The following is a 26,789-nucleotide window of genomic DNA, read 5'->3' as shown; positions in this document are numbered from 1 at the left end:
AACTAACAATGAGTCCGAGTATGAGGCCATGATTGCAGGTCTCGAGCTAGCTAAAAGCCTGGGAGGAGAAGTCATTGAAGCCAAATGTGACTCTTTACTAGTGGTGAACCAAGTAAACAAAACTTTCGAGGTTCGAGAAGATAGGATGCAAAGGTATTTGGACAAATTACAGGTAACTCTACACCGTTTCAAAGAATGGACCCTGCAACAAGTGCCTCGAGAACAAAACTGTGAGGCCGACACACTCGCAAATTTGGGGTCGTCGGTCGAGGAGGATAAGATCAACTCGGGGACTGTCGTTCAACTCTCGAGATCTGTAATCGAGGATGGACATGCCAAAATAAATTCCACGAGCTTAACCTGGTATTTTAGGAATAAGTATATTGAATATTTAAAGAACGGAAAACTCCCATTGAACCCTAAAGAATCGAGGGTTCGAACCAAGAATGCTCAATGCACGATGGTTGAAGATGGAACATTATATAGAAGGGTGTTCGAAGGACCACTGGCAGTATGTTTGGGACCAGGAGACCCCGATTATGTTTTACGAGAGTTCCATGAAGGCACTTGTGGAAACCACTCCGGCGCCGAACCATTAATTCGCAAAATCATCAGAGCAGGGTACTACTGGGATAGCATGGAGAAAGACACTAAGGAGTTCGTTCGAAAATGTGATAAATGTAAAAGGTTTGCACCGATGATCCATCAACCCGGAGAGCAGCTTCATTCGGTCATTTATCCATGGCTATTCATGAAATGGGGAATGGATATCGTCGGCCTTCTACCATCGGCCCCAGGTAAAGCTAAATTCATTTTGTTTATGACTGACTATTTCTCTAAATGGGTTGAAGCACAAGAGTTCGAAAAAGTGAGAGAAAAATAGGTTATAGATTACATTTGGGACCACATCGTGTGTCGATTTGGGATACCAGCAGAAATAACATGTGACAATGGTAGACAGTTTATCGGCAGTAAAGTGACAAAATTCCTCGAATACCATAAGATAAAAAGAATATTGTCTACACCATATCTTCCTAGCGGGAATGGACAGGCCGAATCAACGAACAAGGTTATCATCTAAAACATAAATAAAAGATTGAACGAAGCAAAAGGAAAGTGGAGAGAAATTTTGCCTGAAGTCCTTTGGGCATATCGGACAACATCTAAATCCAGTACAGGAGCAACCCCATTTTCCCTAGTGTATGGATCCGAAGATCTAATTCCGGTCGAAGTCGGGGAACCAAGTGCAAGGTTCCAACATACATCAAAAGAATCAAACTATGAGGCAATGAATACTAGCCTCGAATTATTAGATGAAAATGAAAGGCGGCACTGGTTCGAATGGCTGCACAAAAATAACGAATCGAAAGGTACTACAACAGAAGAACCAACCTCTGCCATTTCAAGGTCGGGGACTTGGTCGTAGAAAGGTCACCGTCAACACTCGATATCCTTATGAAGGGAAGCTCGGGCCAAATTGGGAAGGACCCTATCAGGTCCTCGATATAGTCGGGAAAGGATCTTATAAACTTGGAGCAATTGATGGAAAACCATTACCAAACAATTGGAACATATCGCTTCTCAAATGATATTACTGTTAAGGTATGATTTTCTCCTCTATCGTCTATATACGTATATTCGACACTAACTCATTGCATGAATTCGACAAAAAACATCAAGACCTCTGGTTTCAAAGCATGCGTTGTACTCTTTTTCTCTTAAGTTCGGCTTTTATCCCAAATGGGTTTTTCCGACAAGGTTTTTAATGAGACAGCAACTATGTGATACCCAGGGACAAATCAATAGTATCTCAGGCTCCTTCATAATCAATCTCGAATACTGGGGGACTACCAAGTGAATAAATCAAGTTTGACACAAGAAAGTCGCCCAATATCAAATTCATGACAAACAGGGTCTCGATATAGAAACGTGTAAGGGACAAATAGTCAAAACGAACCATGCCCACGTAGTTTTTCATATATCTTACACTTTTAAAATATTTTCGTGCTTCATGATTCAAACAGACTTAAAGGCCAACCACCATCAAAGGGATTTTTGATACAAGCGGTCATAAAAAGCCTACGGGCTAAGATATCCTAAGTTCGAGTTCGAAACAATCACTCACTCAATTATTAAATCCTAAGGGCTATCTTACTTTGAGTTCGAGCAATCACTCGGTTATAAAAAGCCTACGGGCTAAGATATCTTGAGTTCGAGTTCAAAACAATCACTCACTCAATAATTAAAGCCTAAGGGCTATCTTACTTCGAGTTCGAGCAATCACTCACTCGGTCATAAAAAGCCTACGGGCTAATATACTTTGAGTTCGAGTTCGAAACAATCACTCACTCAATTATTAAAGCCTAAGGGCTATCTTACTTCGAGTTTGAGCAATCACTCACTCGGTCATAAAAAGCCTACGGGCTAAGATATCCTGAGTTCGAGTTCGAAACAATCACTCACTCAATTATTAAAGCCTAAGGGCTATCTATATCTTTTTCTTTTACTGACTTGCTTCGTGAAGATTTCATTCATGCCTTGCGGATGTTTTCATGAGGATTTAGGTGATTTTATCGAATTCGGCCTTCGTAGCCTTTATGGCCGAGTGAATGTTCGCTCGAGCTCGAAATAAAAGTAGCCCACAGGCTTAGTGGTCGAGTGAACATTCAAACTCGAAGTAAGATAGCCCTTAGGTTTTGATAATTGAGTGAGTGATTGTTTTGAACTCGAACTCAAAGTATATTAGCTCGTAGGCTTTTTATGACCGAGTGAGTGATTGCTCGAACTTGAAGTATATATACAAAGATGGTTTACATAAAAAATTGAATGCAACATAGAAGAAGCTAAGGACTAAGCTTCTGGGTTATCATCGAGAGCGGTCCCTTCTCCACCGGGCACCCCCCCCCATCTTCGGACCCGCTCTTTCTACCATCATCATCATCATCATCATCATCGCCATCAGAATCTAAGGCCTCAGCTTCAGCTTCGAGTTCTTTAGCCCTTTTTATCTCTTCAGCAAGGTCGAAACCTCGAGCATGTATCTTCTCGAGGGTCTCCCTCCGAGACCGACACTTAGCAAGTTCGGCAACCCAATGTGCTCGAGTGTCAGCAGTATTCGCTGCCTCTCTTGCCTCCATTGAGCAGCCTCGGCATCGGCCCGATACACGGCAATGGACTTGTCCGCCATGACTTTTGACGACTCAACCTCCGCCTTGGCCTCAGCAAGCCGTGTTTCAAGCTCCTCGATCCTCTTGGCCTAAGCCGAACCCTTTTTCTTGACGCTTCGAAGCTGAATATTGGCCAATAATAATTTGGCCAAGATGGTTTCGTTTTCTGCAGCCAGGCGGTCAATAGTCTCCTTCCACCGGTCAAATTCAGCCTTTATTTGATCGACTTCTTCCTGAAGCAACTCGATCTTTTCAATCTTTTGCTGCAGCTGAGATAACAAAGGGTTAGCTTCCACAGTAAGGTCAAACCCATACTCTAACAGAACGAGGCTCACCTACTTAACTAGTTCAGCCTCTTCTTCACGAGCCTTAGCCAAATCTGCTTGGAGGTCCTTTATAGCCTCGTCCTTTTGGCTGCAAAGAAGCCGCAAAGCATCTCTCCCCCAAGATCCTCTGAAGCTCAACCTCAAACTGGTTGAGGTCGACTTGAAACCTGCTAATGGCTTGCACAGTAGAAAAATAACACAAGTGAAGTTTAGAAAAGAACGAATAAACCAAGCACAGTAAAATCATTACCCGAGAAATGAAACGTTGGGCCTCTTCTAGGAGAAGAGAAGCGTCACTAATGTCGGAAGCATCATCGACTCCAGTAAAGAAATCCCGAAAAAGGTCCCCTACACTAGAGCCTCTGCCCATATCGGGGGTCTTCAATTCTTGAGCTTCCTTTAACGCCTTCTCAAAAAAGGTCGAAAGAGAACGAAAATGACCTACTATCATAGTCCCAAGCGAATCGCTCGGGACGCTCTGATCGAGACTCGGGGTATCGGAACCAACCCCGACCGGTATAGCCGTCATCGGCTCAGAAGGCTTGGCGACCTTGACAGCTTTCACAGATCGGATCACCAAAGCCGAGGCATCATCTTCTTCTTCTTCTTCTCTCAGTCGCTGGACCGAGTCCGTCGAAAGAGCGATTGCCTTCCTCCTCACCCTTCGAGTTTTGGGCTTGGGGTCCTCTGACCGAGAGACAACTTTCCGCTTCTTATCTTTCCCCGGTTCCGGGACCAAATACTTGGTTCCTTCCTCACCACTTGAAGGCCTCAAAACGGCATCCTTGGTTACACCTGCATAAAAGGAAGTCGGTAAGGAATGGAGCGTAAAATCATTTCGAAGAACACGAGAAGTGACCCTTACCTTGATTCTTGGCCTCCCATCTACCTTTTGCCAAATCACGCCAAGCACGTTCGGCATAAGAGAAAATCGAGGCTAACTTTCGAACCCAATCTTCGAGGTTGGGTACCGCTTGTAGCATCCAAGGGGCAGCTCTATATAGGAGAAAGATATCAGATAAAATCGGAGAAAGATACAAAAAAACAACACCTTATGAAAACCATTTACGTTCAAAATTCCATTCCTCGGGGAACGGCATCTTCTCTTCCAGAATGAGGTCACAGGTCCTCACCCGAATATAATGGCCTATCCAACCCCGATCCTTGTCTTCGTCGATGCTCGATATTAAAGCTTTTGATGCTCGACGATGAAGCCTGATTAGTCCTCAAAATATTTGAGGCCGATACAATCGTATGAGGTGATTTAGGGTGAAATCCAGCCCCCCGAACTTGTTGGAGAAGAAGCGAAATAAGGTCACTATGCGCCATAGAGAAGGATGAATTTGACCGAGAGTGACCTGATATCTTTTGTAAAAATCAATGATCATTGGGTCGACGGAACCCAACGTGAAGGGGTAAGTATATACACTTAAAAAACCCTCCACATGAGTGACGATGCTCTCTTCGGGAGAGGGAATTTGCAACACAACCTCGGGACCCCAGTTGCAGTCTTTCCTCAGAGCCTCGAGATGGCCCTCTGTTATCGAGCACATGTACATCGACACATGCTCACATCGACCCGGAAACGACGAAGGATTTTCAACCTTAAAATCAATCTTCAGAGTACACGGGCCAGGAACATACTCATAGGGAGGCGGCTCTACTGGCGCCTTGTCGTCGGACGCCGTGAAGAGGAAGCTTTCTCCTTCTGAGGTACGATTTTTGAAGTTTATGCCATTGATGTAAGAGAAAGAAAAGCAAAGGAAGATGAAAGGTTGATGAAGGTGGCTCTACAAGCGGCAAAATAAAGGCAGAAAGAGTAAGAAAATTTGGGAGGTTGGAGATGTAAAAGTGGTAAATGATAAATGGAAGGGCTATTTATAGGTTTATACCGTGACGGTTCAGTATCAGCGGTGGCCGACCACCGTCTGACATACATTAAATACCTTGAAAGACTAAATGGATGGGACAACTATCACATACGTCATGATCGAGCCCAGTGAAAACGTAAGCTTACAATCCGATCGGGCCGTCGAAAATCATGTTGCTTCTCACCACATTCTTCCTAAGAAACGAGGGGACTATCTATATACGGTCGAAATAGATTTCAGCCTCCGTACGTTTGATCGAGTTCGAATGGTAAGAGATCGAAGTGAGAGCTCGAGACAAGTTCCGAGGATCGTACAAACAAGCCTCGAGCTCCAAGATCGATTGAGGAATCAGCTTGGTATCATTATCAAGCCCATGACCAAATCGAACCGCAAGGCAAATAGAAGGTTATCGGAGATGCACAGACCGATTGACACTCACTCCGAATGTCGAACTCAAACTCAAGGCCGAGGGCTCGACCCAATATCGAGCTCGAGCCAGTATCGAGTTCGCAGACAGGACTATGGGTGTTTAACGGGCGGGCTGGGACGGGCTCGACACAAAAAAAATTAGCCCGTCCGTTTAACATTACGGGCTGTTAGTGGGCTGAGTTAGCGGGTTATTAGTGGGCTGTACTTTTTTGGGGTTTTTTTGTCCGTCCGGGTTCAGGCTTAGCGGGTTGTTAGCGGGCCGTGGAATTTTTATTTTTTTTTAAAGTAAATTTTGCTTTTCTTATTCAATATTATTGATACTTAAGTGTTTGCAAACTTTTAAGGCTTAGACTTAAACTTTGAAGTTTAAAATTTGAAATTTGAATTTTATAATTTTAAAATTAAAATTTGAAAGTAAGTGGCTACAAAAAATTATTTAATAAGACCAATAGGCAATATGTAAGGATAAAGCTCCGAAGACTTTCATTTGATATTTTTATTGAATAATATATAATACTTCAAATTAAATTGCAAGTTCTTTTTTGATTTTATTATTTTTGAACTTGCAAATTAAAAGTTTACAATAATTATTAAAAAAAGAAATAGTACATCACATAATTTTCATCATTTTTGTAAGTTCATCCATGTCAACATGAGGTTCTTGGTTTCCGGCATTGGTTGAATCAGAACCATAAACCATTATATCTCTAATTTTTTGGTCCTCCGCTTCATCTACCTCGTCACGCCCTTGATTTTGTCGTTCTGATCTTATCCAATCTCTGAAGCACACTAGAATTTCCAAAGCGTTGCTACCCAATGAATTTCCAAAGTGTTGCTATCCTAGTTGCTGCCTTGCTTGGCTAAATGCGTTCTCTGATGCGACTATTGAAATCGGCACATTTAGCACGTCTCGAGCCATGGCCGAAAGAACAGGAAATTAATTTGAGTTGTTCCTCCACCAACCCAGTGGTAGAAATTCCTTTGTGCGGGGCTCTACTGACTTTTGCAAGTAGAATTGAAGTTCATCAATATTCCTGCTACTGGTTTGTTGATGCTCCCCTATTGTAGATCAAATCAAATAATCTTCAACACCATCATTATCATCCAAAGCACTAGTCCCAGATGTTGAAACTGAACTTGAAGGAATATTTGCATCTACAGCAGAAGAAGCATCAACAATATTAGCATAATAATTATATAATATTTCTAAATGTTTGTGTAGATCAGAAATACAAGTGTCAATATCAGGAGTTTCAGTTGGTCCAATATCCATATAAGAATATAAAGGAGTGATTAATTGGCAACAAGTGGCCATTTTGATAGAAGGGTTTAAAATAGCACCAATTAGGTGAATAGGGGGAATTGGGTAAAAATATTTTTTAAACTTATCTAGCATAGATTCAACAACAGAAGTATATCTTTCTTTCTTTTTCAAATTATGTAGTAAAAGAGAAATTTCAGCAATATGAACTAAACCATTTGCAATAGTAGGATAATAAGCTCCAGAAAACTCAAGTGTAGCCACATAAAATTTTTGTAAAAACTTTACAACATCTTCAATGACATCCCAAGTTATAGATGTTAACAAATGGCTAGGATCGTTACAATGAGAATTAGCAACTTCAGTTATAGGCATTCTATATTTATAACAACATTTTAAGAATAAATAAGTGTAATTCCACCTAGTAACTATTTCTTCAGGCATGAATCTTGGTTTTAGTTCATAGTGTACACATTTTTCTTTAAATGCATTTAATCTAGCACTTCTATTATTTCCTTGAATTACACCAACAACGCTTCTAACTAAAGTGATATCATCTCTAAATAATTCAAGGCCACTCTTCACAATCAAATTATAAATATGACATGCACATCTAACATGAAATATTTCAGGAAGTGGTGGGTGTAGATGCAATTTTAATATTGTAATAGCATCATTGTTGTTAGAAGCATTATCAAATGACACACACAAAACTTTTTCTGCAAGATTATAAAATATAGCAACTTCATGGATAGTATTACTTATAAATGCACCAGTATGGCTTTGATCTTCATCATATTTAAAAGCAATAATACGTTTTTGCATACAAAAATTACCATCTATCCAATGGAATGTAACAGTCAAATAATCATTACCATTTACAGCATGACCAATATCAGAAGTAAGAGAAATTCTACAAGAAAGACTAGCGAACAAATAACGTATATATGTCTAATATTGTCCAAAAAGACTAAAGATATCAGCTCTACAAGTACTTCTAGGAATATCTTTAAACAAAGGGTTATAAATTCTTTGAATATAAGTAACAAGATATGGTGAAGCGGCAAAACTAAAAGGTAAACAACCTAAAATAATTATTTTAGCTAATTCCTTCTGATCTTTCTTAATATCGTATTTACCCATTAACCCTCCAGTACCGGGGTTAAGTTTTTGTTGCCCATCTTCCTCATTTACTCCCCAATCAAGAGGGTGGTTGTCTACAATGAGCCTACGAAGTTGACCCGTTCCCCCTCCCTTACCGGTCTCATGTTTATAAATATCCTTACAAATTCTACATCTTACATAATTTTTATCTTCTTCTAGTCTATCAAAATAATTGCAACACTTACTTCTTAATCTTCGATTCTTCTTAATAGGGAGGGGAGGCCTATTTGTATTACCACGACTTCCACCCCTAATATTTTGAGTTTGACTAGCATTACCAAGTGTAGCTGGTGGTGTTTCAAGATTATCAGGTGATGAAAATGGAATATCATCTAAATTATCATCTAAATCGTCATCTATACCATAATTTTCTTGAAGTCCCTCATAATCTACATTTAAATTTTCACGTGAACTTTCAGAAATATGTGTAAAGCTACTAGAAGAACAAGCACCACCTCTTGATCTTTTGGAAATTTTTTTACTACCACATCTACTAGTGCACGCTTTTTTGGCTGCTCTAAATATATCCATTATGTAAATTAAATTAATAATTATAAATAATAAAATAATTGTACACCAAAGAAGAAAAAGATATAGAACGAGTGTACCGGAATTCCGGATGCCGCACTAAATTTGATATCAAAAACCAAACTTCAATTGATAGATCGATACTTGATAGTTGATACCACACTTCACTTGAATACTTGATATTTGATAATAATAATTTTGTAATGACTAAACTAAATATTTGATGAAACTTGAAATAATAAGTAATTGAGAATTTAAGAACAATAATCAATAATATCAAGAGAGAATTAGAGTAGTAAGAGAGTGAATTGTGAGGGAAAATGAAGAAGAAGGGGGACTATTTATAGTTTTTAAAAGGTTAAAATTATAATTTATCAAATACAAGGGGTGTGGGGGCTATTTTCTTAAGGGAGTAGGCCGAAATGGCCATTTCTGCAAAAAAGGGCCATTGGCCAACGGTCATATTTGAATTTGGCTGAACTGGGTTGTAGCCCGTTAACAACACGTTAACGGGTTAATGGTTTTAGCGGGTTTCGGTGCACCGGTATCAAAAAATTATTCGTTTGAAACCCGCTCTCCGCCCAACCCGTCCCAGCCCGCCCCCACACTACAGTACCGGGTTGAACCGGGCTGAACCGGTTTGTAAACGGGTCAGCCCAACCCGATTAACAGGTATAGACAGGACCCGTTGCAACCGCACTAGGGGAGAGAATCTTGGTAGGAATCGAAGAAGAGACAAGTCATCATGGGTTCTCCATTATATATTTTTTATTATAAATAAAGTAAGATCTCTCTACTATAAATGGGAAATCCTTGTAAGTACAAGCAGGTTCACACATTGTAAGAAAAGACTAATTCTATTTATTAAAGAATAAATCTCTTAAGCATGTTTTACTCAACATACTCACTCTTCTAGTTCAACAATTTATATCTCATTTCTATAGCCAAGAATCAAAATATTTTCACTTCTACGTACAATTTATGTCAAGTTATATCACATATTCTTAAAACTCCTTATAAATTTAACTATATCCGATTTTTCGGGTAATCTATATACTATGAAGCATAGTGAGAGGGAATATATTTTATGAACACTAAATCTATGGGTCGCTATCATTTCTTTTCCTTATTAAGGGAATTAATAGGTGTTAGCGGTAAGAGATTAAACATATGTCATTTTCTTCTCTACTGCAATATTCGGATTGATGGAGTGCAGAAATCACGAGCATCACGAGATGCAGGTCAGGTTATAATTATATACATTGCCATCGGGGACTGAGTTAGAAGTTCGGCTACGGGTTCAGATAATTTTTTATTAAATTATGTATTTATATTAAAATATTTAATAAATATGTAAAAATATTAAATTTAAAATTTAATTATTAGTATTTGAATTTGTTGTTTTATTCGTAAAGTTAAAATTCTGGCTCTGCCGTTGTCCGCCGTACACGTTGCTGCAATGCTTCTTCACAACTTTTTATCATCACTTCTTCAATTATTATACATATACTATACATATTAACGTTGTTAACTTGGTTTTCCTAGTTGCAAGTTAAATAGTTTTTAACCTTTATTGGCACCTACTGACTACTCACTAGAAACGTTTCCTCCCAAACTCGGAATTAAGGCCAAAAGCAAGTGATAATCAAATCATTTTGTTTTTAGGTTGGATTACGGAAATATGAAGATTCATAAACTAAAAGCTGAATTAAACAGGCTTGCTGCTAAAGGCGGATTCAAAATATTAACAGTGACTTCAAGTGTTAATAAATAAGTTTGGAATTAATATTTATTCATATTTTATGGATGTACATGTATTCAAGCTTTAGAAGAAAAGAATAAAGAAAGTTTGGAGAAAAGCTTCTTCTGATGGAAGAAGGACTATAAAATTATTTAATATGGGAGTTGAAAAACTCTAATTGAAAAGGAGTAGTACTTAATTAAAACCGTATTACAATTTGCAACAATACAACTAAATTGGTCTATTACGTATCACTTGACTATTCCGTTAGAAGTCATGTTCTTAGAAAGAACACAATTCTAGAAATAGAAATATGAGAAAGCTTCATTGAGAAAGGAGCATCTATATCATCTCATGCCTAAAGAATTAATTTTATTTTTTGTATCACGTTAAAAATTATGTGTAGTTAATTTCTTAAGTATCTTAGTAGTACAGGCTCTTTTAGAAAGATTTTTTTTTGATTTCACATCAGTGTTTGATATCCGTTTTGAGATTGCGATTAATTTGTATTTGCATCGCGTAAAGTTAATTAAAGGTGGAAGCGCTTCGTATCACTAGTAAAGCATGGCCACAGTAGTAGTGAAGTACAACTACCGGGAGCATAGTAGGGCGGCGGACTCATTGGCAAAAGAAGCAAAAACCAACTTTTTAGGAATAACAACAATGACGTCAATTCCTCCGTTGTTTGCAAATAGACTTTTTTTAGACAAACATCCAAGAAACTGAAGTAACTAAAAATATTTTGTTATGTAATAATAATAATTTGGAACAGGTTTTGTCCAACATAGGAGGGATCCAATATCTCCCTAACAATCCGTATTTTGTAGTGTAATTATTAATATATATATATATATATATGCAAATCCCCACATCAGCAAAAAGAAGTACGGAGAGATTCTATTAATTACATCACGATTCTTAAGGATTAAAAGGTTAGCTCAATGCTAACCCTAGATTTTTAATTAAGATTAAAAAAATCTTATCATAGTTTAAATTCAACAAGTAAAATTATGAAATAGTAGAGAACAAATGGACGTCCGGGTTATGTGGCGGACATTATTTTGTCTTTGCGGTCACGTTCACGTCATCAGCTACGTGGTACGTCACATTATTTTTTAAAATTATTTTGGAGCGACATTTTCAATGCCACGTTGTGGGACCCACCCCACGTCTAGATCCTATCTATTGCTGACGTCGAGTATTACATATGTTTTCCGAATAAACTGTGTCGTTTAGATGACGTTCTCATTGCGCACCGTCCGCTTATCGATTTTCCTTTTTCTCTACCTGTTTACGTCACGCTCCATGTGCTTCTAATGTCTCCACCTTTTTTTATTTTCCTTTTAAATTTCTTTATAGAAAAAATTATTGCGAAATTCTTTTTTCATAGAGTCAAAGGCTCAAAAGAGTAGAATTAATACTCCTTGTTTCGTACAAAATCATCATAACCCAATCGATGAAGATCTATCAACAATCTAAAGTCTCTTTTTGATTAATGTATACTATTTATATTGGATTTTGATTAATTTGAATTTTATGAAAGAGAGATGTTTCATATCGGAATTTTTTCATTTCAAAAATTTAAATATGAAATTATTGATTAAGGGAGGAGAGATCGTATCCATACTATAATCTAAAGTTTCTACATACAGACGATAAAACAAACTGCACAGATTTCAGATAAGATTTTTTTGCAAACTGTCTTTCAATCAAACATTAATTTTCGTAAAAGCTGGAAAATTATCTAAAAGCAGATTTTACCTTTCCTTAAAAAGCAAAAGAATATTATTTTTAATGTTTGTCGAGAAACAAATTTACAAAAATCTGCAAAGTCTTCTACTAAAATATATTCTTTTTAAAAAATTTTAAGCCAGCACCTTATTTTAGTTCCACCTTTTTAAAATTTATTTTGTTACCACGTAAAAAGGAAGACGGCCAAGAAGTAATTTAAGCTTATACCTCTTGCTTATCGGATAATCGGAGGACTAATTCAAAGAGTACTCTTTGTATCTCAATTGATGTGTACTTTTTTTAGTAACGAAAATATATTTTATTTTTTATTTAAAAATTAGTTTAACCTTAAATTTTTCATTCTATCTTTAATGAGATATCCCATAAACACGTAAATATTTATGGTCATTTTGGACTATAAACTTCAAATAAAATTTTTCTTAAATTTTATGTTCTATCAAATAGGAGTATTTTTTTTTTCTCAAAGAGAGATAAGGGGAAAGCCAAAGTTAGAGAAGTGTCATAAACAGGAATCTACAACAAAATAAGCCAATAAAGGACAAAAACGAAATAACTGACGTCAAGGAATGATGCAACATAATGCTTTGTAGAACTAATTATATACAGTTAAATGCAAGATTTGTTTCCAAATTTTTATGCCTACTTATTGGATATTGTTTGAGCTTACGACATGCCTGATATCATCTTCCTTTGAGCTATCCAAACAACTTTTTGATAATGTTGACTATAGTTTTCTTAAACATTCTCTACATATTTCTACTTGGGTAAATAAAGTCTTAGTAATATTTTTTATATAATTTGAAAATATATAATACACTCTATATTAAGAAATTAAGAAATCCATATCCAAATTTAGGAAATACACTTTCATTTTCTTTAAACAAACATTTTGATATAATACTCTTTCGTTTTCTTTATTCAAATTGTAACTGATTATGAAAGATTACTTCGTCTCGATAAATCATCATTATCTAATTAAAGATAGATAATGGATGGGGTATCTTGTATGTCACATTTGAATTTGAATGGGTAAATTAAAGTGCAAATCAGTAAATGACCTAACTTAGTAAGCACCTTCTTCCATGAGAATATGAGATTAGGCCAACCATTTCTTATGGGATAATTAAATAGTCATCCAAAAGTAATTAGTACGTCAACCAAATTTTAGATTAGTTTATCTACGTGTAATCTCACATCAAAACTTCAACCGAAAGCTCGACTACCCAATACTAATATAGATAGATTATTGCAAATTTTTGTCAATCCCTATAGAGATAGTGGCACTAATTTCTCATTTATGAATGACATAAATCTAAAACGAATTTAACTTTTATAAATAGATAGTGTAATGAACTATTATACTATCAGTATAATCCAAACCTATTGTATCGAGTAGCCAGTTTTATTTTTCAGGTGATTAATATTATTTATTATGAACAAATATATACTCATATTGTAGAAGTTAAACCAGTAAAATTTTCTTAAATTTCAAACTATATCCATATATAATTTTCATCAATTTTGCACCCGATATAGAATATATATAAAACCGACAATAGAGGTCATAATCAGGATTACCTAAGGATAATGTAAGCAAATGGTACCCACACTTAGATACACAGCATAGGCAAGTGATGACATATTTTAACGTAAGCCACAAACTTATGTTACGCGTATTATTATATCGTAACTGCCGTTGATACCCACCACCTTATAATTAGCCCCCACCCCCCTCCCTACCTACAACCTCTCGTATATATATACATATTCACATCCAACTTATGTATACATCCTACACTACATAAAATCCTATATATCTCTATGTACAATATCTAAGCTACACAAGAAAAAAAAAACTAAAGAAAATCATAGCTACAATCTCTCTTTCTTCTTCTTATTATTATTATTATTATTACGTTTTTGACCATGCAACAAGCACTTCCTTACAAATCATCATGTTTATCTTTAACCTTACAAGATCCCAAACCCCTCAACCAAATGAATCATAGTACCAGCAGCAGCAGCAGTAGTACTTCTATGTATGTCAAAGGTTCCAAAGAGGAATTGAAGAACATGGTTAAAGACAACGCTGTTATAGTTGTTGGTAGACGAGGTTGTTGTATGAGCCATGTTGTCAAACGTTTGTTGCAGTGTTTGGGAGCTAATCCTGCTATTTATGACATTGAGGAACAAGATGAAAATGAGGTTATTGATGAGCTGGAGAATATTGTCGCCGCCGTCGACGGCAGTGATGATCGGAAAGAGGGTGGTCGTTTGCAGTTGCCGGCGGTGTTTGTCGGAGGAGAATTGTTTGGAGGTTTGGATCGGATTATGGCTGCTCATATTACTGGCGAGTTGACTCCTGTATTGAAGCAAGCTGGAGCCTTGTGGCTTTGATTTCTTTTTTTTTCTTTCTCTGCTACTAGTAATTTCGACTAATTGTTGAAGTTAAATTCTTTTCCTTTCTCCTCTTTTTTGTTTTTCTTTTCCTTTTTGGCCGTTGCCAAATAAATCAAACTTGGCAGATGTGGAAATTCTTGAACGGAGTACAAATTAATTATGGTAGCTTAAATGGAGAGGTGAGCACTCGGATTAAGACATAGTTGTTGTTGTTGTATAAAAAAGTTTACGGATAATTTCAATTACAAAATTTGGGGTTAGAATAGTTAAACCGAAAATGGGGAGCTGCTCAAATATAGATAGTTGGTTTTGTGTTTTAGCCTTCGCCTTGATTGGTGCTGTGCTTTTTACTTAATAAATTGCAGGTTGCATATAATAATTCAGTTGGTTAGTAGTGGCTTCTAAACTATAAACTTGTGATATTGAGATTTGGATCTTTTGGAAATTATAATTTGGTACTTGTTACTCTCTGCTTTTGAGAAAAAAGCCAAGAGAAAGAATGATGGTTGCAGGTTATATTATTTGATCTAATTTCCTAATTACTTGTATTTGTTTGAGTTGTTGACTAGTGAATAGTGCTTCTTCTCGGGTCCCAGCTCTTAAACCAGTGACATGTTCCTCTGTCCGTTTCTATCTGTTTGATTGGATACGGAGTTTAAAAAAAAAATGAAGATTTTTTAAATGAATGATCTTAAACAAGTCAAAAAGGGTCCAGAGTATTTGTGTGGTTATAAAAGCATGTAAAATTATAAATTTAAGTTAAATTATTTTTAAATTTAAAAAAGAGATTTTTTTTTTAAAATTGAAAAATAGGTTCACGTAACGAAGGGAGTACGTTTTTCCACAACGCCGTCTGCCAAACTATAAAATAAAACAAAGGGAAGGAAAAGAAAACCTAACAAACATAAGATATTGGGGAGAATGACCCTTACTTTGATCTCACCAAATCTTCCATCTATATCTTCAAATTTCAAAGTCTGCAGCAAATAGTGTGTTTGGTATGACGAAACCAGTGTGAAAACTACTTTTGATGTTTGATTGGTGAATGGAAATATTATCTAAAAAATATATACTGATATATTAGAGATCAGTACTGTTATTAGTAAATTGGAAAGTAAATTACAAAATATTTCTGAGCAACAAATATTGTGTCTTTCCTTTAAAGACAAGTGGAAATGTTTTCCTCAAAAAATTACTTCTGCTATACCAAACACTATAAAATAACTTTACCATAAAATATATTTTGGTGAAAAATACTGTCAAACAAAACACACCCAATCTCATTGTAATTGGCTCTTATCATTCCAATTGATTTTTCTCAAACTATTTAATAATGGAATGCAACAAAACCGGGTAAAACAAAATAATTACTGATGATTCTTATAGTTTATTACAACTAATTGGAATTGGAATATATTCATTGACTAATAAACGTCTCCAGCAGAAATTGGCAGTTGTTTAAGATCATCACTGTTGTAGACCACTTTCTATATACAGGGTTTAAGGAGAAAGGATCAAGCAGGCAAAGGCAAACATAAGGTGGTGCTCATTTTGAAAATATTTCTTCACACTCATTCGTTTTTCGTTCTCAAAACAAGAAAAAGAAAAAGAAAAAGAAGAGAGCAGAAAAATCTGGTACATAGTTCAAATGTAGAAACTTTGCTTTAGAAATACTCTCCATATTGGGACAAATCAGGAAATGACTAGGGTGCTTTCATGTTCTCCACTAGAACTTGAGAGTTGGACAATAACTGAGATGCACCATAGGTTTCCCTAGAGGTTACTAGTAGTGGGTTTCTCTTCAAGAAACAAAGAACTGATCGCCATAAATTCCACAATTTGACTACTGATCCTTGCAATAAACAAAACCTTAAGAATTTACTTCGGTATCACAGCTTCAGTTGACCAAATTGGATTTTTAATACGAGTTGTAGAAGCGCTGAAAATCAGAATTTGATATTTCGTGCTGTGATTTGAGTTTAACATGGAAAAAGGCCAAACATGTAAGATGAGACTATTAGAGCCTCAATGATCGTTCCAAAGTTCAGTTACAATGTGTCAAACCATGAATCAAAATCATCCATAATCTTAGACTTGGAGACAGGTTGAGAAGCAGAGGGTGTATGACCAGCATTAGAGTTTACCTCATTAGATGGCAAACCATCATTTTTGTTAGTTACCGTGGATGTTTCTCTGAGAAGGTCATCCGGTGAGTCATCCAGACCGAGATCCGATATTGCAGGTTTAGCCAAATCATGGTCTCTCTTGGGCTGGCTGGAGACCTCCGACCTAGATGAAGTCCCTTCTAATAATGGAGTTGGTGTTCCTGCTTGTGCCACGGAACAAGGAGTACTAGACTGATCAATTGCATTAGTGGATTCAGAAATTTCAATCTCAGTGACTGAATCAAGAAGCATGTCAAGCTCTGCTTCTGCAGCTGTTGACTTAAATGCAAACGGTTTCTTCACAACAGAACTCGTGTTTAATTCTGAAGCACACAGTAGTGAATCATTTATTCCAGCTCCTTCTGATTTCCCAGCCTCGTCCTCATAGACACTCAAAGCGTTAGAGGACTCATCAGCTGAAGTTGGATGCCAACTGCTGCTGGCTGTGGTGCCCAGATGCGAGAATTCAGAATGCTGATGTCTGTTTTTGTTGCCTTCATAGACACTAGTGGAGGTCAATGAATTGGAATCTTTTTCCGCGGTTGAACTCTTGCTTGAAGATAGACCCCCTTGACATTTCTCTTCAGCTGCTGCTTGCGACGCCTCAGAGCACTGCCAGTTATGCAGTACATGTATTAGACTAGATTACGAGATACTACAAAGACATCCTACAGGAATTCACAAAATAAAATTTTACACAAATATTGAACATTCTGAACTAAAAAGTACTTGATTATCTTATTAGCTAGAAGGCCGAGAAAGGTACAGATTATTCTGAACTATAGTATACTCTATATATGATGTAATGTAAATCGCTATTTCTTTGGATTTACAATGGACAGCCTGGAGTCACAAACATCAAGACGGTCTCAAGCAGTAACTATACACAGTCATTAAATATGACAACAGCCAAAATTTCAGTGTCCAACACAAACTACAGAATGAAAAGAAGAAATGAGGTAATGCTGCATTCAACTTAACATGATAGTTTAGAAAGGCATTGTGTGACTGCAGCACATTCTAATCAACCGAGAAGGTATTATAGCTGACATCCCAAAACGACTAAACATAGAAAACAAGGTTATCTTGCAGGGTAAAGAGGAAATTGACTAGAATTTAAAAGCCTTACCAAAAAAAAAAAAAGCTCAATAATGGAACACATGTCGCTAAATATACATACTATATAAGACGAGAAATCATTTTATGCTATTTTAGCACACTGAAGCAGTAACATAATAAATTTTTTGGAGTAGCTGGAGAGGAAACCATATATCTTTTGATGATTCATCTGCATCATATATACTAATGCAGGACTTTTCTATGAACAGACATTGCCGCATCTCAATTAAATGAGAGGCCCCATGTTTCCAGCATATATAACCATTAACCAACATTAAATTTTGGGAGATATAACATAGAAGGAAATCATAGATAAAAGTACATACTGGTTCCAAAGGAAGAAGATCTGGTTCAATGAAAAGCCTCTCTGATAGACTTGCTCTTTCAAGCTGCTCTGAAAGAGCATGCAGGTCAAGTGAAAGAAACGATGCCTGAAAATATAAGAATGGCATAGTTATCATTGAGTTTAACCACATGGTAGTCTAGCATCTGGCTATCAACACAGGAAATAGTGAACGTCAATACACATCACATCATCAGGAATAGCTAGTGAGCAAGCATCTCTTGCATGTAAACAACTTTCTTGCCTTCATCAGCGGATAATCTTACTGTCAACTGATTGAGCCAAAACACATAAAGCATGTCTAATTTGACAGTCCATTGAAAGAATGATAGATTTTGCACTTAATTTATAAGGCAGCTACATTAACTGTTAGTATATCTAATAAAGCATAGTTAACTTATGCATACAGAGGAGTCATCTATGGATAGTTGAAAAATATTAGTGCAGCAAAAGGTACATGTTACAAAGCCATACGGTAAAGGAGTGGATTTTATTCAATCATAGCTTGATTTAGGAGGTTATGCAAATACACCTCTTCTTCATACTACAGCTTCTGTTTCTATTTGCTTCCAATGAATCAGCAGGGTCTGAGACTGACCAACCACCTATTTAGGTGGATTAAGGAAGAAGTCTCGGTGACTTGCAAAGATAAAAGTAAAATTCTTCATGTTAATCTTGCCAGAAGTCTGTTGGTCTGACACTAGTCTTCTTAAATTGATGGAAATTCAAATAAGGAAATTGTTTTGTTAAATAGTTGTCCCACATTGTTGTATAAGAGTTATTCTATGCCTTTTGGGTTGGGTGCTCATATTAGTTCACATGGTATGAAAAGCCATATTTTGCAAGCCCATTCTAATGCCTCGTGAGTCCACATTAAAGTCCATGTCTGGATTCAGGAATGAGATTATACGTGCTGGAGGATGTTAAGTTAGATATGTCATACGTTGGGAGTAAAAACGCATCCAAAGAGTTTTAAAAACGTCTAGGCCACTTCATCGAGTGTCTTAATTTTTGAGTTGGATACTTAGATCTTTTGGTATTAGAGCTTGGGTTCAAATCTCATCACCACCCATAAACAAAAACATTTTCATGTTCTTGGCTCAAGAAAATCAGCCTACACGTAAGGAGGCTTTTCAAGATCAAAATAAAAGATAAAAGTATCTCCTACTAATAGCTTAGACTTTTAAATTAGATCGTTTTAAAAGGCACGAAGAAACAAATTCAGATTGTAAAATTCAATTGCATGTATTACTTGTATTCCTGGAAGGATGGGAAAAGTATTTTTAATTTGCATGATGCGCTAGACTTGCTAGAATATTTAGGAATTTGATGTATTCAAGCCTAGCTTACTTTTTTTTGTAATTCCCCAGAGCTTGATACAGTTTTTTAATAAAATCTTACCAAATGAAAAAAAAATTAGATCGTCACAATTTAAAATGACATAGCAGGAAAACTATGTAATGATTATCTCAAGATTATACTACTCATTAGAATCGTCACAACCTAATAATGATATAGCAGGAAAGATCCGTACCAACTAACAATCAGCTAAAGATTATGCTTCTCACTGGAAATCTCAGGCTTGGCTTTTCTTTAACCACGATAAAGCCAAAAATCTCGGGCTTAGATGACCTTACAACAAAGAATAGCAAAGAGAATGCACATGGACGAAGGCAACAGGGGCCAATGGGTGTAATTGAACCGACTACCTTTTGGCTTATGTAGACACACATCATAGTGCCAAGACTCATCCTCCTTAGTTCTAAATATACAGTAGAACAATATATAAAAGTATACTCATATCATTCCAATTTATATGAATCTATTTCCTTTATAGTCCATTCTTTTAAGAATGGCCCATCTAAATTTGGAAACAATTAACTTAAATTTCGCATTTTACCCGTTATGACAAGCTTTTACAGCGATACAATCTAAAACACAAGTTTCAAAAGTTTTATAAATGCTATGGCATATTTAAGACCACAAGTTTCAAAAGTTTTCTTTTTTCCTTCTTACCCTCTATGTCCAATCAAATAGATTCACATAAATAGAGGTTGAGGGAGTATATAGTAATACTAACAATAGATTCACATAAATAGAAGCTGAGGGAGTATATACTAATACTAACCTTAGGCTTAATTCAATCCTGAACGCTAGCTCATTAGATGAGGACAAGTGGACAACAACCCATTCTACAACCAATGTGGAAAATGCCTGCCGCACGCATATGACTGGACATTTGGAGCACACCCTTGCGTAAACCAAGAACGAGGATGAATCTGGCTCTGATAGTGATACCATGTTAAGAAAATAGACGTTGTGCCTAACTCGATCACAAAATCTAGCGCGAGAGGTGAGGTTGCCCAAAACCATATAAAGAGACAATATCCCACTATTTCAGCCAATATGGAAAACTTAACACTAAGCACACACCCGCTACCATAAGGTCGCAGTGGGTACTGCGATGTCTGCCCAACAATTTGCTTCTAGTTAACAAACTAGGACATACGCGACATTTTCAGTCATTAAAAATTTGGAATATAGGGCATACATATGCATCCTAATTACTTAATCCTCCTTCTAAGGTTATTATAGCAATTCATCTAAATTCTCAGCTTGTGGAATAGGAATGCTTATGGCATCCCACAAGAAGAAGGTTCATATACCGAACAAGTTGCAAGACATGGACAAGGCTGGACCAAAGAAGTTCGTCAGAGTTGGAAACAAAAAGAAAGTTGAAGGAGTTTCTGGAGGTAACTGAGATATCTTGGAGATGAAAATCCAGATGTATTGCCAAGAAATAAGGAGACAGAAATCTTTCTCCAAAAAAAAAGGAGACATAAACATCAACCTTTTTTAGAAAATGAAAAATATACAAAGAGATACAATCATATAGATAAGCTGAAAGTGGAGGAAGATTGTCACTGATCTTATAGGTATAAGCGAGGAGATATTATGGTTTTGTACCAAACTGTTTCAACAGGAGAATTGCCCAGTGGCGGCTACTTTTTAAAAATGGTAATTTACCAGTTTTGTCTTTCGAAAACAGTCTCTACCCCTCCGGGGTAGGGGTAAGGTCTGCGTACACTCTACCCTCCCCAGACCCCACTTATGGGATTTTACTGGGTTGTTGTTGTTGTTGTTGGTAATTTACCAGTTTTATGCGAGGGAGGCAAAGTGTGGCTACAAAAACCATTCAGTGAAAAAGAAGTGAAAGAGTTTGCAAAGGTACGCGATGGTGATAAGACCCCAAGTTCATATGGAGACACAATGCATTTTATAAAAGATACCGGTTAAGTGATTAAGAAAGATTTCATGGATGCTCTTCATACACCCGATTTTATGGATATTTTTAGTCACTTCTATCAACTTGAATTCACTTAGAGGAGTTTTTAAGCATCTTACAAAATTTTGTAACCGATGTTATCAACGTGAAAGTCATGAGGAACATATTAATCTGTGTTCCTGCAATATGTGGTGGCAAATCAGCTATGCGTTTGTCCCTTAGGCTTTGTGGATTTAACTTGATTATGCAATGTTCATGTAGAGTACCCTTTTACGCGGCTAAGAAAGGCGGGTGGAAAAATAAAGCAGATGTATGGAATATAAATTATTTTCTTTTAAATAACCAAAACCCTGTGCTAGCTGGACTGACCTTAGTCACAAGTTTAAAACACATGGGGAGCATGGGCCCACTTCTCTACCCTACTTACACATAGCACCAGGCTTCTATCAGCGGCAGCGTTCAAACCCGTGACGTGCGCTCAACATAACGTATTGTGCTTCCTTACCACTGAACAAAAGCCCTCGGGGCAACACAGTTTCTGTCTGTATATATTTTGGGTTAATCTAGAAGGAGATGAATCAGAATTGTTTCGAAGGACGAGCTGAACCAGTACATAGGCTCAAATACAAATTCCTCTATTTTTGGCTTATGGTGTAACATGGCAAATCTATGTGACTTAGATACTTCACTTGATTTATCCATATAATGTGGACCCCACGATTAATGTCAAGCTAAGTTCTTGTAACTCTAGATATAATGAAATGCTGTTTGAGGAATAAATTGCTTGCTTACAAGAAAGATTACAGTTCATTTGTTCCTTCCCACGGTTTTTCTATTAAAACAATAGAATCAAGAACAAAACCATTGTAATAAGTTTCTAGCCTAACCTAAATGTTTGTGGCATTGAAAACAGAAATTAATTGTAATAAAAGAATGGTATCAGCATCCCAAATTGCTATCCTTACAATTTCAGAAAATAACAGCAGAAAAGAAGACCAAAGGCCATCCCATGGATTGAGATTAGAAAAATCACCTTAGTCGGAGGAGGTGCCTTATCTTCCATTGCAAAATTGTCTTCCGCTATCCATGACAACTTGCTTTGTCCTTTGGCAGAGAGTAATGCACCAAGCCCCTGATAAAAGTCTAAAAGATATTGAGTCAGTGCACTATAACTTTGCAAAAGGAAATTTCTAGACTGGCAGAGCCACAGAAAGACTTGAAATACGGGAGTCTGCCCAAAATTTCGTAGTGTAACAACAATAACTGAGCAATGAATTTAAGTTGCAATAAAATTGAAGGCAAACCTTCACATTATCAAGCATTACATTGAGGTGGTAAACTAGTAAAAATCAACAACTTAGACAAAGTACAGCCAAGATAATATTTCATTATTGAAACATCACTTTTATAACTATGTTTCTGAATCTAAACATGCGTGAGACTGCTCAAAAGCAGTATGCATACATAAAAGTTGTGGGACAAAGCATTACCATCTAAAACATCATCATATAAAGGAATACTCTCTGAAGAATATTGAAAGTGAGCCTGAGCCTCGGAAAGCAAATACGCATAATCTGCTCCTTTACTTTTCGGCACGACCACATCACTTGCCCTACTTGCACCTCCCTGAGGTGCAGTTTCAGAATCAGAATCATATTCTTCTTCATACCGATGCCAATTCGAAGGGAGCTTCGATTTAGGTTTTTCCTTCACTTGCTTTTCAGTAGGCTTCTTATCACCGGCAGTAGAAGTGCCAGAACCAGCGGAAGAACCCTTAGATGCATGATGTGGATTATGCTTCTTATTTAGATGTAATGAATGAGCTCTCTTCGACTTTGCCAATGCTTTTGCATCCATTTTTCAACTGTAGAACTCCCAATTTCAGTCAGGATACTTGATTCTAGATCCAGGTTTGGAAGAAAGGTTTCAGGTTCGGGCCCTTCTACTGGGTGCCGGTGAAGTGTAAATGACATAAGTAGCCACTTTTAAGAATGTTATTTAAAATATATCCATAATTTATAATATATTTAAATATTAATCAATTTTACTTAAATTTCAAGATATCACATCCTAGAGTTGAGGATATTGTATCCTAAAGTTCGAAAATTATATCCATAAGTTCTAATCTTATGTCCTGAATACTTAATCCTGAAATTTGGGTGAAATGATTAATTTTTAAATATATTGTAAATGGTGAATATATATTTATATTATCATAAAAATATAAATACAATGTTGGTTGATCAAAATAGCCCTAAAATACATAAATTTAAAGGTTACTTTAGTAAAACATAATAGAAATAAAGTTCTAATTAAGTATTATATATCTGGATTTTGATGCCTAAAGGATTAGAAAAGCACATGAACAAAACTTATATAATCAAATCAAATAGCACAACTTTCACCATAATTTGTCCTACTAAAAAAGCTTCTGTCAAAATAAAAAACATTTCCTCAAACTATCACCATAATATCAAGACCCTTCTTATAAATTGCTTCAATATCAAATTGTCCCCTTGGAACTCAATTAAAAAAATTCGAAACTTCTCTTCATAGAGTTTCTCAGCTAGAATCTCCTACTCCTTAGCCACCATAATATATTGTTATTACTCAGTTGCCTCACGAAGAGAAAAGTATCTATTAACAACGTTAGTATCATCGAAACGGACAATTACAACAATGGACGCGTGATAGTGCATTGGGTTTGATAGTTCCTCAAATGTGGAGAAAAATATTAAAAATATGAACGATGGTTCTAAGTTTGAAAATTATATTGGATAATAACTTAAACATCCTTAATTAATATCTGAGCTAATTTTGCTGCTCATGGAAGTGTCATTGCGATCTTGGGTGTTTGTTATATTCTGCATTATTGTGTTTTGGAGAAGAAAATTACAATATGAATGATAATCATAACCTTAGTAAGTACGTTGTGCTCGAGGAAGATGTCAAGGTATTCCCTTTAACAATTTTCGTTGAAGAAAATCAAGATGTCAAAACTCCCTTAATTACTTAGGCCTATGTTTGAGGTTGACTGTAAAATGGATGGAACTGGAATTTAAGGTCGATAAATTATCATGTCATCTAGCATATTGTCCAAGTTGGATTAGTATTTACTATGTACTCACGATAAATTCCTAAATATTAGGTGATTATGGATCCGTACATGATTTGCTATCTATCGTAATATTCTTTAAAGTTTTCGTTATCTCACTTAAACTCCACAACAGAGTTACATTATTTCAACTAATTATAATTATTTGAAAGGATAAGAAAATTTAGACGTCAAAATAATCAAGAAGAGTAAAAGTAGTTTCGCAGTTGAATTGAACGTCATAAATATTAATCCGTTCAAAACTTTAAAAATTAATTGTAATATCCAAAAGTTTAAAAAACTAATTATAATCAATATTATATAAATCATCAAATGAACTCACAAATTGTAAAAAGTTGATTAACAATTCATGTTGGAGCTTCGTGCTACACGAATATTAAAATATAAAATATTGAACAACGAAAATATTATTAAAATATTAATCTATTCTTATACTCTCATATGTATTAATCTTAACATAAATTTATAAGTTATTTTTGTTAAAATTGAGTAGAAATAGACTTCTGACTCAGTACTACCTGTGGATTTTAGTGCCTAAACAAAGATCGGCTACTAAGTATCTACTTGGATTAGAAAAACACATTAAAAAATTCAAATTTATTATGATTTTAAGTACACTAAACCTTCTGCACATCTATTTCAAAACAAAAAAACAATTACTAGGAAGTACATGTAGGGTACTTCTGCGACCAATTTTAGCATATGCTCTTTCTCCTTATCTAATCTAGCCTATTTTGTATGTAATTTGAAACTCTTTTTAATCTGTTAACGGGGTATTAAGAAGATATGTATAGTGTACTTTAAATTAATTTGAGAGTGATATTCGTATTTATCATCATATATATATATATATATATATATATATATATATATATATAAACATAGTTGGATCAATTAAAGTGAAGAAAAAAAACTCTATTTTTAGAGTTTTTAAAAGCAACAATGATAATAAAGCACACATGGTATGAATTAGCTAAATAAGTGATGTTTTTAGCATCTTAACAAGACATAAATTGCATGAACACTTTTCACTATTACTATTGTACTTACTTTAGTTTTTTTTTTAATTTACATCTTTCTCTTTTGAGTTAGGATGTTACGTGTGAAACACATACATATAAACTAATATTTTAAATAACGGGTTTAAAAGTGGCTATTGCTGCACTTAGCCCTCCGGTGAAACGTTTTAGGCCAGGCTGTTGTACTTTGGGTTTGAAAGCTAATTGGACGTCCAATTGAGAGGGATTGGGCCGGGCTGTAGGACTTTGGGTTTAAAAACCAATGGCTAAGAATTTGCTTAATTGCCAAATAATGATCATTCAATCATTCTTTGCAAATTGCTAAAGAACCATTGCAGATTGCTAAAGAGTGTTTCAGTTAATATCAATTGCAAAGAGCAGCTTTTTTTATTCTCAATTGAAAAGCTTAGCCAAGTAGTCTACCTTATAAAATGCAAGAAGTGGGAGGAGGAAAAAACACACATAACTTCATAAGTTAAAAAGACAAGGCACCAAGTGAGCCTCTTTCAATGCCTTTTTTATATTCAATATAAGAATTTATAATATTCAACGCCCTCTCGAATATGAAATATACATGGATTTTAATGTACTTTAGGATTACGAGTATGAAAATGAGGTAGAAATGATACGATTCTAACGGACTGCTATTTAGGAATTAGTCAATGCGTCTTGAATTTTAGTTTTTTAATTTAATTTTTTGGGACAAAAATGTCCTAAATTGTCATGAAATTACAATTTTTAGTTCAAAAATTCAGGACAAAATAAGTATCGGTTAATCTCTAAATAACATTCCTAAGAATGATTGTTTGTACACCTATCCCTAAAAATGTGCTCACTGAAAGATTGGTCTGACAACCTTGTAAAAGAATGGGCAAAGATCACTTTTAACCTGCAGCTAAAACTATTTATATTCACTAGTCGTAAAATTATATAAAATTTGTATTGTGTAAATAACATAAAGAAAGATATATATATATATATATATATATATATATATATATATATATATATATATATATATTCGACTATTATTTTAAGAGCGTTATACAATATCATTTTTTCGCATTAAGCCCAAACCGCGGGACTAATTAGTGGAGTAGGTC

The 26,789-nt window shown here is 35.7% G+C and overlaps 2 protein-coding genes across 2 annotated transcripts; one reads left to right on the top strand and one right to left on the bottom strand.

The window, feature by feature from the left end:
- The first annotated feature begins 14,022 nt into the window (after window positions 1-14,022).
- On the top strand, window positions 14,023-14,852 carry LOC104101872 (glutaredoxin-C9-like). Its single transcript, XM_009609406.4, has one exon. The coding sequence runs from the start codon at window positions 14,166-14,168 to the stop codon at window positions 14,634-14,636; it is 471 nt and encodes a 156-aa protein (XP_009607701.1). The 5' UTR covers window positions 14,023-14,165; the 3' UTR covers window positions 14,637-14,852.
- Window positions 14,853-16,162: 1,310 nt separating this feature from the next.
- Window positions 16,163-23,526, bottom strand: LOC104101873 (protein ECERIFERUM 16). The gene is made up of 4 exons (XM_009609408.4): window positions 23,043-23,526; window positions 22,586-22,695; window positions 18,250-18,354; window positions 16,163-17,416 (listed from the first exon to the last, which is right to left on the bottom strand). The coding sequence occupies exons 1-4, from the start codon at window positions 23,407-23,409 to the stop codon at window positions 16,688-16,690; spliced, it is 1,311 nt and encodes a 436-aa protein (XP_009607703.1). The 5' UTR covers window positions 23,410-23,526; the 3' UTR covers window positions 16,163-16,687.
- Between the last annotated feature and the right edge of the window lie 3,263 nt (window positions 23,527-26,789).

The sequence above is a fragment of the Nicotiana tomentosiformis genome, chromosome 7 (genome assembly GCF_000390325.3).
Source record: "Nicotiana tomentosiformis chromosome 7, ASM39032v3, whole genome shotgun sequence".
NCBI classification, from domain to species: Eukaryota; Viridiplantae; Streptophyta; class Magnoliopsida; order Solanales; family Solanaceae; genus Nicotiana; species Nicotiana tomentosiformis.
The sequence above is the reverse complement of the archived record's forward strand: the minus strand, read 5'-3'. Positions and strand labels throughout refer to the sequence as shown.